At 36.2% G+C, this 13,250-nt stretch overlaps 2 protein-coding genes and 1 non-coding gene across 5 annotated transcripts in view; 1 reads left to right on the top strand and 2 right to left on the bottom strand.

The window, feature by feature from the left end:
• The window catches only part of FAM186A (family with sequence similarity 186 member A), a 90,068-nt gene extending 87,404 nt beyond the window's left edge, over positions 1-2,664 (bottom strand). The window contains exons 1-2 of the mRNA XM_054591509.1: positions 2,601-2,664; positions 1,226-1,254 (exon numbers count right to left, since the gene is read on the bottom strand). Coding sequence (XP_054447484.1) covers positions 1,226-1,254; positions 2,601-2,664 — 93 coding nt within the window. The remainder of the gene's footprint in view (positions 1-1,225; positions 1,255-2,600) is intronic.
• Positions 2,665-2,729: 65 nt separating this feature from the next.
• The window catches only part of LARP4 (La ribonucleoprotein 4), a 71,781-nt gene continuing 61,260 nt past the window's right edge, over positions 2,730-13,250 (top strand). For all 3 annotated transcript variants that reach the window (XM_054591121.1, XM_054591120.1, XM_054591122.1), the window contains exon 1: positions 2,730-2,890. In XM_054591121.1, the coding sequence (XP_054447096.1) occupies positions 2,873-2,890 (18 nt within the window). In that variant the 5' untranslated portion in view covers positions 2,730-2,872. The remainder of the gene's footprint in view (positions 2,891-13,250) is intronic.
• Positions 5,920-6,023, bottom strand: LOC129085158 (U6 spliceosomal RNA). The gene has a single exon (XR_008530661.1). It is a non-coding gene; the product is annotated as a U6 spliceosomal RNA (small nuclear RNA).

The following is a 13,250-nucleotide window of genomic DNA, read 5'->3' as shown; positions in this document are numbered from 1 at the left end:
AAAAGTACAGAAAGTGATATGTCATATAGCTGTGTGCCTATCACCTAGAATAAACAAATAATATTTTGTCATATCCATTTCAGATATTGCTAAATAAAGCATTAGAGATAAAGTTGAAGTCCCCTTTCATGTTCTCCCCAGACTCCTTCTTTACTTCCCCTCCGTCCCTTGTTACAGGCAAAGACTACCATGAATTTGATGTATTTATGCCTAGTCTATGTTTATGTAGTTTTACTACAGGTGCATGTATTCATAAACTATACAATTTTGTAAGTTTAGATTTTATACAAGTTGTGGGCGTATAACTTAATTTCTCTATAAGAGCTTTCTATGTTGAGTCCTTACTGTAAACTTATTGTAAATTTAGTCCTATGTTGAGTCTTGTTGTAAACTTGTGAAGTTAAACAGTTGGTATGTTGCAGATCTTCAGAGAAAGGGAGACAGAGGATCATAAAATAATTGTCTTTTGAAAGTATCCATATACAGAGAGCAAATTAGGTCTTTCTCTTTAAGATCCTGTTGTCTAAGCTACTTTCTTGTTTTCCCAAATCATTTTGTAAAATTTCTATTGCTTATCTCATTGAAGTATTATTTGTCTCTATCTACCAGTTGGTGAACTGAAAACCGGAGGCTACACTTAGTTTTCTATTCCTAACATTTGGTATATTCTTTCTCAGTTTCTCTACAGAAACCATCTGAATTTGGATATTTATTTTGTTTTAGGTTCCTTATGTAAATTTTTCTAAGCCCTAGAATAATTTCTTGTATTGTTAGACTGCTCACCCTGCCCCTAATCATAAACTATTACTCCCTCCTTCTCTGTGAATCACAATTAAGTGAATTTATGCAAGGAAGTTCGTGTTTTCTGAAAGGATCACAATTAAAGAAAATTACTTATTCTTAAAAATATGGGAATTGATTAACTTATTCATTATCTAGCATTTCTTGTCATTATCAGTTAATTTAAGTGGTTTTTTTGGTAATATTATGTTACTTTTATTTTTCTTGATTTCTTTACATTGCTTAGTCCAATAGGTATCCATAAGGCAGCCAATATGCTTGTCAACTAAACTAACTTAGCATTATTGTGCTCTCTCTCATATTTTTTTATGCAGCATGGAACTCATCAGCAATTGGGAATGAAGACTTTTTAAAGCAAATTTACACCTCTCTCCTCTTTCAATTTGACAAGCATTTGTTGACACTACTATGTGACTGCCATTACCCTAGACTGTGAAAAATATGATAGGGTACCTGTGAAGAAACAAAAAAACAACAACAAAAAAATAACTTAAGAGAGACTGTAATATTCAAGTGCTAACAAGGGACATGAAGAAGAGATCTGTGGGGAGCAAAGTCTTTGGGAAAACCTTATGGAGAGAGAAAGTTGATTGACAAATGAAGGCGTTCCATATATGGAAGACACTTTGAGCAATGGCTTCGGAGGTGAGTGACAAGCTTGTATTTCACAGGGAAAGTAAGGAGAATGGTTTAATTGAGATGAAGTAATGCTCAGTTTACTGGTGAACAAATTAGGAAGCGTATGGGACACAAGTACCAGCAATTTGATGGGTGAATTAATTTGGTATCTAAGTGAAAAAGTAAGGAGATTCATTTGAGGTAAGGTAGGAAAATTACATGGGATCAGAATGGTCTTGAAAGCCAGTAACAGCAGTTTGGTATAAATAAAACCTTCATTTTAGGAAGGTTTTATAATAGAATGGGGAAAAAAATCCACTGGAAAAGATCAAGACATGACTGTTTCAAAAAATGAGTACCTGAACTAGGATACAGAAGTGGGACTGATAAGGGAGGGATAAATCCTACTAGGTATTGTTAAAGATAATAAGGAATTTGGATCATCTAACAGAAAATTATAAAGATAATTTTTTAAAATTTTGTTTTTGGCTGTGTTGCCTGTGGAGTAACCTTCTGCCTCACTGCTTGAGTAATAAGCTTACTTTAACTTTAAAGCTTTTTTTTTGTTTTTTATTATATTTCATTTACATCAAGAAGAGGTTATTCAGACTATTATAAAGTAGCACCATATTAAGCAGAGATGGGGGTTCCTGATTCCACCTATCATGGACAAAGTTCTTTAAAGGTGTGTCTAACAGAAATCTGCCTTCCCAGACGGCTTAATTACCTGTAAAATGGGGATAATAGCATTTATTGCATATGATGGTTTTCGGATTAATTCACGTAAAATACTTAGAATAGTTCCAAACACAGAGTAAGCATGTAACAGAGCAGCTACTATTAACGTTTCCTATTACAGCTCCTTAAAAAAAATTTTCTTCCCTACTTTTTTTCTGAGACACCTTTTAGGCAGGGTTGGGCGTTCCTTCACAACACTTCGGTCCCACACACACATACAGAAGAAAGAAAAAAAAAAACAACCCTGGATACTTCGCATAAGGTCGGCTTTTTATCAGATCTAGATTTTGAGCTATGAAAACTGCGAACTATGGCCGTGGTATCTATCTGTTTAGCAATGGATGAAATACAGTAAGATTTTTATACACCCCCGTAGCACAGAATAGTGCCTTCTTCAATCGCTTCCCTCCTCCCCCTAGGACAAATGATAGTATATTCCATACTGCTGCTGGAAAAGGTGGTGCAAAAATTGTGCGCGCCACGGGTCGTCTCTTCTCCCGGAAGCATTCGGTTTTTTGAACCGGAAACAGTTGCTGTTTTAAAGGAGGTGGGACTGGGCGGGTCAGGCCGCAGCGGCTGACGGCGGGGGAGGAGCCGGGTCCACTGCCGGGTGGAGGGGACAGAAGAGTGTCCTTATCCTAAGCGTGTGGGGCTCGGGCCTGTAAGCCAGTTGGAGTAGCAGCGGCAAGAACGATTGGGCCAAACGGGGGAAGATATGTTGCTCTTCGTGGAGGTGAGTGGATTTGGTAATCTCGTCCTTCCCTGAAAGATCAGGAGTGTTGAGGCGCCGGCCGGTCCCACCGCCATGTGACTTTCCAGGCCGTACACGCCGCGGCACCGGCAGATAGGCTGACACAGCACCTGGGCCTCGCAGGCCTGCGGCTCCACCTCTGCGCTTTCCCAGTTTAGGGAGCTGTGGGAGGTGAGGGCTGGAGTAGGGGAACGTTGAAGGTGGAGAAGCGAGACTTGTCCGGTGTGGCGGGAGGATCAGAGGAAGGGGAAAGTGTCCCATATGGATCTCCTAAAGGAGGCAAACAGGAGCAGGGCGCGGGGCGGGGGAGTGCGGGGGGGAGGAGTCAGCGGAGGACAGGGTAATCAGGTGGGTGCGTTCTGGGGGTTGAAGTGAGGTCTCGCGGGGCCCTCTGGGAGAGAGGCAAGCAACATGTGGGGCCTAGGAGGGAGGAAGGTGAAATTCGGCATGTGTGTTTGAAAAGAAAGTTGAAAGCGTATTTTTAGCAGCCCCCACCAGATTTTGTTTGGTCCCCGTCCGTAGGTCCCTGGAACGTTCTGTGGGTGGAAAAGTGAGTTACTGTGAACGGAGGAGAACCCTTGAAAGGCACCGCTTTGACCTTTTGTAAAAGTTACTTAAGCAGCGGCTCCGAGGTGAGGGCTTGGCTGTTTGAACGGATAAAAGCCTTTTGCAAGGAAAATTCCAAGAATGAGAGAAGCCTAGTCCGGGGAAAGCCTATTTTTGTGTTGTTACTTAACACTGCAGATACTTTTATTACTTATATGTGGAACGTTTCCTTTTGGCCTATTTTAATTTTAGGTAGTGGATACCTGCCTTACACAAATACGAGGTTTAATTTCTCTTATTTCTGTCTTTCTCTTGTGTGCAGTGAGCGTCAGCTGACTGCCTGGCTAAAGCTTTGAGTAGATTCCAGATCATACTGTTCTTGCATTGTGAAAACGTCAAACCGGCGAAGCTGCCACTTCGCAACTTGGCACTTGTTAACTATGCCCATAAAAAGAATCTTTTCAATGAGGGAAGGAATTTACAGGTTGTATAATGGATCGGCCAGTCTGTGGCGAATCTTTTCGGGGGAAAGGAGAGATCTTATTCTGTAATGTATGCGTAAAGAAAATAAGCGAGTCTTCGGGAGAAGGGCGGGATGTTATTCTGTAATATTTGCGTAAAGAAAATACTTTCTCTCACTTTTTGATCTAATCAGTGTATCTGATAAATGTGAGATTTTTAAATTGGGTTTTAAATTGACGTAGCTACTTTAGAGTATCACCGTCCAACATTGATAATAAACATTCATTGGAACATTACAAGTAAATCGTGAAAAGTTTAAAAATTATTGAACCCATTCTGTTTACCGATTTTTATACTCGTTTTTCTTTGGGCAGAATAAGTAATCCGATGTGATTTTAAACAATGCCTGTTTGTGTTGGGAACGTTATGCCGATTAAATGCTGCAGATTTAAGTGTGTATGTGTTTCACCAGGCAAAAGGAGGACTGTGAAGTTTTATTTATATCAACATAATTCCAAAATAAACTTTTGATTCCAAATTGCTTCCTTTGGATTTGTTAAAATGTGAACTTGAATAGTAGTTTTATTTGTTGAGATTTTAAGCTAGGTCCTCTCTCTTTTTTAAAACAACAATGTAGCATTTTACAGATGAGAAAACTGAGGTGGAGAGGTTAAGTAACTTAGTAAAAATAGTGTAATTGAAATTTAGATACATTTCATTTTAATGCCAAATCGTGGCTCTCACTAAACTGTTAACAGAAAATTAATGTTTCCATTAATTATTTTCTTTGTGAATCAGTATGTGGTTTTTAAATTTTTCTCATAACCAGTTTATCGAAAATGAACAATGTCACTAAATACTTGGGGCTGAATATATGACATTAAAATCATAAAACCAGTTAAAAAGAAACACTGGTCATTTGGCATTTTGTTAACTAATATTTAATCCTTATAACCTCATTATGATATAGGAATTATTCTAAGTAAGTGAAACCAAGCTCAGAAGTTTGATGTGTAAAGTCATTCAGGTGTGAATAATGTGGGGACTAAAGTCTGAAGTCTGGCTTCCAGAATATGAATCTCTGGCACCAAAACTTATTTTTGCACTTTCCCCTAAGCCAAAATTCTTAATCTGGATCCCTAAACAGAATTGAAGAAGTCCATGAACTTGGTTGACGGGGAAAAATCATTGCCTGTTTATTTGTACTAGCTTCTAATTAAACTCTAGAAATGAAAATTCTTGAAATTTCAATGGCTGCAACAAAATAAATGTTTTTGTATTGTAGTTTTGACAGATTATCTTGAAATATTATTTATGCTCATTACTCTTTGTTACATATTTAAAAATTATTTAATGCATTATTACTAAATTAGAAATTTGAAAATACTTTGAATATAATGTAATTGGCTTATTTTGTGATCCTGAATGTTTAATATACTTAAAAACATTATTCTGAGAAGAGGTCCATAGGTTAATCGGACTTAACTAAAGAGGTCTATGGCACAGGAGAGGTTAAGAACCACTTTAACTGAGTTGCATGTTGATCATATTTTTTGGACTTCTGTAATCTGGGATCTGTGAATCTTCTGCAGTTGTGTTCAAAATCTTTTACTTGAGTGCATTTTTCTGGAGAGCCTCCAGCTTATTAATTTCTAACTGGAATCAGTGGGATAGATAATAATGATAAAAGTAATAGTATAATAATAATGGTATGCACACGTATTGTGCTTACTAGGTGTCAGGCTTGTTAAGATGTCACTTTTTTTTTTTTACCCTAGAATTTTTAAATTTTTTTAATTTAATTTTGTAATTTTTAATTGTTTTTTTATTACCATTTAGTCCCCATCTTATTCCCCTTACCCCCGCAGTAACCACACTGTTTGTTGCCCATGTCCCTGAGTCCTTTTTCCTTTTTGCTCAGTCCCTCCCCCCCTTTACCCCCACCCCCACTTTTAGCTGTCATCCTGCTGTCCATGAGTCTGCCTCTTTTTGCTCGTTAGTGCAAGAATGTGGAATGCCTCGTGGATTTGCGTATCATCCTCGTGCAGGGGCCATGCTAATCTTTGTAAGGGTCCCATTTTAGTATATGTGCTGCTGAAGTGAACACAAGATGTCACTTTTTTAAAAATTTGGTCTTACAGACAAAGAGTTATATTTACTTTAGTAGTTTATTGGGGGGGGGGGTTCTTCTCACCTCTGTTGTGAAAGAGAACATGCAATGGCTCTCTGGGAAGAGGTAAAAATGTTTGGAAATGTCACAGAATTGTTGTATGTCCCAACATAATTTGTTATAACAAAATCTGTACGTTTGAAACAGCTCCCTTCTGTCTGCTTGGGAGTTATTTAAATTTTTGAGCACCAAGGAGACAGTTTGCCAGTTCTTCATGTGTTTTATGGTTGTTGACATTTTATTCACTTTGTACATCATTTTCCCCATCTAATATTTTCAGCCAGTTATGTCTGCTGTAGATGTTTGGTAGTGTTCCCCTCCCTCCTCCTCCTCCCTCCCTCCCTTCCTGAGTTTCTGTCTCTATTTGACCTTTTCCCCAAAAATAAATGTTTAAAACCGCTTATTTAGGTAGCACTGAGTTTTTTGCACCCTAAGGTGCTCTAGTAACTCACATAACTTATTTTTAATTATGGTAAAATACACATAGCAAAATATATCGTTTTCACCATTTTAAGTGTGTAGTTCAGTGGTATTAAGTAAATTTATGTGGTGTGCAGCCATCATTGTCATCCATCTCTAGGACGCTTCATCTTGCAAAATTGAAACTCTGTACACATTAATCAAATCCCACTTTCCCCTTTCCCCAGATCTTACATAATCTTAAAAATAATTTATCTGAATTCCAAAGTTTTCTGCTTTCTCAGGTGATAACATTTTACATTAGGTTAACCTTAGAGTCTGAAAATAGTGGGATATTTGCCTAGATATTTTTTCATTAATTTTATATTACAATAATCATAAACAGTATGCTTATACAAAGTGTTCAGTTTTTTTGCCAATAGCTTAAATAATTATTTATAAAAAATTACTAGATATCAGTGGCTGGATATAAAAAGTGACTTAGAAAAGAAGTGCCTAAATGAATTGTGAAGTGATTGCCAAGAAGAATTTAAGTGAATAGCTGAGTGATTTTCGAAAAATTGGATTTTGGAGTATTTATTGCAACTTGATGCATAATTTAAAAATGAATAAAAACATTTTCAAGTAAAATATTTTTAGATATAATAGGCTGAAAATGAAGTAAAAATTATTTTTGAAGTGTAAATAGTGGAATAAAATGCTCAAAGGTGAACATAAAGATATAAAAGTACTTTATGCTGCTTCAAAATTCAGTGTGTGAAAAACCAGTAGAAATTTTCACCTATTTTGTATCAATTTTGGTTTGTTTGGGCTATATGCCAGCCTCATATTATTACTAGTTCCCAGTTAATGAAAGTGATCCTTAATACTAGACATGAACATTTCAAATCTGTGATTTTGTTTTTCTACCTAGGAGCTTAAGAGATTTTGACCCTGTAGTTAGAAATGGGGTCTGAATCTGTATTGCAAAGGAATGGAAAGTAGAAGTTGAGAAATACTAATCCAGCTGTCAATTTGAAGTTATAAAAAAGATTCTAACCTCCTCTTTAAATGTCCCTAAATGAAAATGAAAAATGACTGTAACTCTGATAGTGTTAATAGCATTTTATCATTCCTATAGTCTGTGTTTTGCTTAAGTTTTGTTTAAAGTTTAACTTTTGAGGGAGGTTTTCAGTCTTGAAAACATGGTCAACTTTTGTATTAATGCACTGTAGTTTTCTGTAAGGGTTTTGGAATCCTGGACTGAGATATTCACTGTATTACCTGAGGCAAGTGATAACTCTTCTGGGCCTCAAGTTCCTATCTGTAATTTGAGAAGAATAATTTTTTCTGACAGAATTAGGTTGTGTTCATTGTGTTTATGGTGTTTATTAGTTAAATAAGCCTTGTAATACATTATAATTAGGTAAGGGCTTTACAGACACTGTCACTTGATCATCACAAATAAATATTGTGATATAAATTGTTTAGTATATAAATAGTTGCCTTTCAAAACTACTGAAATTTGTACTTTATTAAATATTTTTGGTAAATTTATCAAAACTACATGATAGTAGCACTGGTAATTGCAATAGCTACTGTGAGATAGTATTGATTTAAGAGATGTGTAACTGAGTTCTATTCTAACCTTGTTACTCTTGTAATTTGCTCTGATTTGGGTGAATGAAACAGGATAATTACTTTATTTAAAAATGTTTTATAGTTTAAGAGTTTAGTTTTAATTGGACAAACAAAACTTTTAAAACAAGAGTGAAGAGCTCAGTATGTTAAAATACAGACTCATTTACATGCAAGATTTAAAGGAATACAAATGATAAAATGCAAATAGGTATGCTACATATTTGCTCTTTTGCAAAAAAAAATTTTCTACTGTATATGTGTTAGGTAAATGCGAGAAAAAGAAACTTTTGAATATCATATACTCATGTTTTCTCCCTTTTCCGTTGCCTTGTTAGACCATTTGAACCAATATTTGGTTCAGAAAATATCTCTATTTATAAGTTACTGGCTCTAAACCAAAGACAGGGAGTACTTTAGGTAAATATTACTAGGAGTAGGGTATGAACTGTAGGCATAAAGCCAGATTCCAAAGATGAGGAGTTAAGTTTGGTTTGGTTTATATGTTACTGAGAAAAGCATTTTCTGTGTTAGGACAAAGTCAGGAGTGATTGGGGTTTGTGTAGCACACAGTTTGCTAATATTTCACACCACTAGATACCGCAAACTATAAAATAGGTAGGGAGACCAAACCTTCCATTTTGTCATGGACAATCATAGTGTGCACCTGTTTTCTGGAACAGATGTCTCACCCATTTCATTCTTAATTGTCTAGTTTGTATGACAATTTTTAATTTTTCAGAGGAGATGAGAGATTCATTGTGTTTATTGGCAGTTTTCTCCTTAGCAGCAGCAACACAGTGTACATAAGTTGGCACTAGAATATTTGTTGTCAGATTGGCTATGGGAAATATAAATATATAGGATTTACAAAAATATGCAGTTAAGCAAAGTAAGGGGAATAGGGTTATTCTAGCCTTTTGAGTTGAGGAAAGGAAAAAATAGGAGAGCAGTGATTGAGCAATAATGATAAGGTGCATTTATATACAAGGTTGCGTAAAAAAGAATAGTTAAAAATTTGGACTCTGCCTGCTCAGACTGAGCCACTTTCTAATTGTATGACCTTGGGCAAGTTTTTTAACCTCTGTCTCAGTTTTATCTGTAAACTGAGAATAATAGTAATATATATGAGGATAATATTAATATCTATCCCATAGGGTTAAGAAGGTTAACAGTAAATGCACTTAGAATCTGATGCATAAACACTATCTGTATCGGAGCTGCTGCTTTCATATACACTTATGAAAGATAAGTCTTACCTGAGTTTTACGGTCATTTTCATTTGAAAGTGTTAAAGTTTTTTCTAAGGCAACTTAGAAATAGTGGCAGACTCCAGACTGTCTAGGTTCAAATCCTCGTTCTGTCTTGTTAGCTGTCAGCCTTGTGCAGATTACTTTACCTTCAGGTAAAGTAACCTTTTTCTTATCTGCAGAATGTGGATGATAATGGTATTTAAAGTTGTTATGAAGATGAATTAAATATTAATTACTTTGTCAGAATGGGTAAAAATTCCCAGCTTCATTTTCACTTTTACTTGCCATAAAATACCTCTAAGCATCTTCTCTTAGGATCCTGAAGTTTTATGCTGGATAAAATGATAGCTGTTTGTTTTGTTTATGAACTTATGATTTAGTGGTCCCCTCAGTATTGGAGATGTAAAAATTAAACCTGGAAGATTGATCTGCCATGAGGTAAATAGGTTTAATTAGTTTATATACTTTTGTTTCTGTTTCTCAGCATTTTGGGAGTTAAGTGGTATGGCATTTCTGTTTGCTGATAGTAAATAGGTAAGTAAACCAAATCGTTTTGTATATGACCGAAGAGATGGTTTCACCACATTTTTGGTGATTTTTTTTCCTAACTGTTGGTTGTTTTTACCTTAAAACTGCTGTCTCTTATGACTGGAAGGTATCATTTTGCCAAGAATTTGATGTTTTCCTTTTTTTCCTTTCATTTATCGCTCTCCCTAGATAGGAATTGGCATAACGTGGATCAAGAGTGGGCACTTCTTTTGACTATTTGGTGATGGCATGTATTGCCTAGAAGTGGAAGTGGTGATTAATTTCTCATTTTTATGAGCTGACAATTCGAATATTTTTGTGGTGATTTCATAGTAGCTGTGTGCTCATATACTATGTGTACGTAGGCAGGCAGTTTCGGCAGTCCCTTGGACAGTTTACATCCTTTAATATGAGGTATGTCTGGAAAAAGTCCAAATATTGTTAATATAACAAGAACAGTTTGTGTGACGTTGCTGTAGCCTGGCAGCTGAGAGTGGACTGGATACACATGCATGAACAATGACAACTTCACTGTATTAGTTATGGGTGGCAGGCGCTGTTGAGTGAGCATGTGTGTATACTCTGTGGCCGTCACATTCAAGATGAGCAAGTGAGCCAGTAGAGCGACAAATCTGCATCAGATTTTGCGTTTAGCTTGAACATTCCTCCTCAGAAACTATTTGGATGATTCAGAAGACCACTGCTATGGGCAACTGGTGATTGGCAGCTCCATCATAACAATGCACCCACTCATGCATCACATCCCGTGAAGAGTTTTTTGGTGAAACATCAAATCACCCAGGTGAATCAGCCCCACTACAGCCCAGATTTGGTGCCCTGAGACTTCTGGCTTTTCCCAAAACTAAAATCACCTTTGAAAGGGAAGAGATTTCAGACTGTTGATGAGATTAAGGAAAATAAGACAGGGCAGCTGATGACAATTGGGAGAACTTTGTGAGGTCCCAAAGTGCCTACTTTAAGGAGACTGAGACATCCTTGTCCTGTGTACAGTGTTTCTTGTATCTTGTATCATCTTCAGTAAATGCCTCTATTGTTCATGTTACATGGTTGGACGCTTTCTGGACAGACCTCGTAGATATTTTCTATATAACTGTAACCTTGAGGACCTCTAGTTCTGTGGAAGATAAAAGGATTTTGATGGGGTTCTTTATTAAACTTTAGTCAAAAAAATGAATCAAATCTGATTATCTAGAGTAAGTTTTTATATCTGTTTTGGCAGATTGCCTTCCAAAAGTGTTATTACTGTTTCCCAACTTACTGTATCTTACTGTATTCTCACTTGTAAAAATTAACTATAGGTTAAAATTATTAATTTTTTAAGATTTTATTTATGTTTAGAGTGAGGGACAGGGAGGGAAAAAGAGAGGGAAAGATTTGTTGATGTGTGAGAGGTACATAAGTTGGTTGCCTCTCACATGCCCCCCAGCTAGGGACCTGGCCAGCAGCCCAGGCATGTGCCCTGGCTGGAAATCAGTCAGTGATCTTTCAGTTTGCAGCTGGCACTCAGTCCACTGAGCCACACCGGCCAGGGCTACTTTGTGTTTCTTCACTAACCAGCATGAACGTTTTCCCATGTTTATTGATTTTTGGGAGGTACTTTTTGCTATGAATTGTCTTTTTTGCTCATTGGTGCTTTTCTTATCAATTGGTAGAGTCTATAAGCTTATTTGAAGACAATAGTTTCTGTTACCTGCCAAGAAAGATTTTACCAATTGATATGTGTTTTATTTGGATCTTAAGTGTTTCATTATATATTTTCTGATTGTAAAAGTAATAGATGTTAATTTTAGGAAAGCACAAAAATGAAAATAAAAATACCACCGCTCAGAGATAATACTAATTTAGTCTTTCTAGTCTTTTCTATGCTTGTGCGTTATTTTTCAAAATTAAATCTTTTTTATAGTAGGAAAGCAGTTTGCTTTATTTTTTCCCCAAGTTTCTGTGAACATTTGCATGTCTTCTACAAAATTAAAAAACTTTTTTTTGGAAACAATTATGAATTCCCAAGTTGTCCCAAAAATATATAGGGTGGTCCTGTGTACTTTTTGCCCAGTTCCCCCCAGTAGTTATGCCTTGCATAACTATAGCATGATGACATTGATGCAGTCCACAGAACTTACTCACATTTCACCAGTTTTATAGACAATCTGGTTTTAAGGTTCTGGGATATTCTGTAAGTGGCTGGACTGTAGGTATTTGAACAAATCCTCTGTAGTCGGTATTTTAGTCCGTTTGGGCTGCTATAACAATATCACACTCTGGGTAGCTTGTAAACAAAATAAATTTATTTCTGGGAGGTTTGGGATCATGGTGCCAGCAGATTTGGTGTTTGGTGAGGGCTTTCTGGTTCATAGGTGGTGCCTTTTTTCTCTGTCCTCTCATGGTGAAAAGGGACTAGCGAGTTCTGTGGGGTCTCTTTAGGGAGCGCATCAGTCCCATTCATGAGGACTCCCATGTCAGGACTTAATCACCTTCCAAGGCCACACCTCTAAATACCATCATATTGAGCATTTGGATTTCAACATATGAATTTGGGGAGTATGCAAACATTCAGGTGTTAGCACTTGGATGTTTCTAATTTTTCAGTATTATAAAATTAGTGTGGTGAACATTCTTATACTTAAATGTTTTTGCATATCTCTTCTGAGTAGAATTTCTAGGCCAAAAATGTATTTTTTTTTTCAAAAAATGTATATTTTTAAGGCTTTTGATAAACAGTGCCAGCTCTTAGAAAAGTTATGTGGATGACAACAGTAAACTGATTCTTTTTATACTTGTCAAAATGGCATTAAGTAGTTTAATAGTTAAAACAATACTTTTTAATTAACTATCCTTTCTTGTCTTTTTGTATACTTTCCCTGTTAGGTAAATATCTTAGTTTCTGTTGTTAATAGGTTGGCCTTGTAACCTGCCAGACCTTTTCTGTTTTTATATAACTGTAAATTTATCTGTATAGTGATTTTATGTTTGTTACTTACTGTTTTGCAACTTAATTTTCTTCACTGAACAACATACATTGGACCACTTTTCATATTAGTGTATATTGGCCTATCTTTTTTCTTTAACTTCTATAATATGTTACAAAATGTACTACATTATATTTAACCATTTGCCAATAGATGGACCTTAGGTGGTTTTCAGTCTTTCACTCATGGGATTGATGTTGCAATAATACATCCTTGTATGTGTCGTCTTGTATACATTAGTGGCTTTTAGTGTGCACACAGAACAAAACAATAGTGTATACTGTTAACTAGGCTGGTGAAAGTATTAATATTCCCAGGAGTATTGCCTGTTTTTTGTGCCATAGACTACACACTTTAAT

This window comes from Pteronotus mesoamericanus, unplaced genomic scaffold (genome assembly GCF_021234165.1).
Source record: "Pteronotus mesoamericanus isolate MK-2021 breed Mesoamerican mustached bat unplaced genomic scaffold, CSHL_Meso_final scaffold_21, whole genome shotgun sequence".
NCBI classification, from domain to species: domain Eukaryota; kingdom Metazoa; phylum Chordata; class Mammalia; order Chiroptera; family Mormoopidae; genus Pteronotus; species Pteronotus mesoamericanus.
This window is presented reverse-complemented; position numbering and strand designations above follow the sequence as displayed.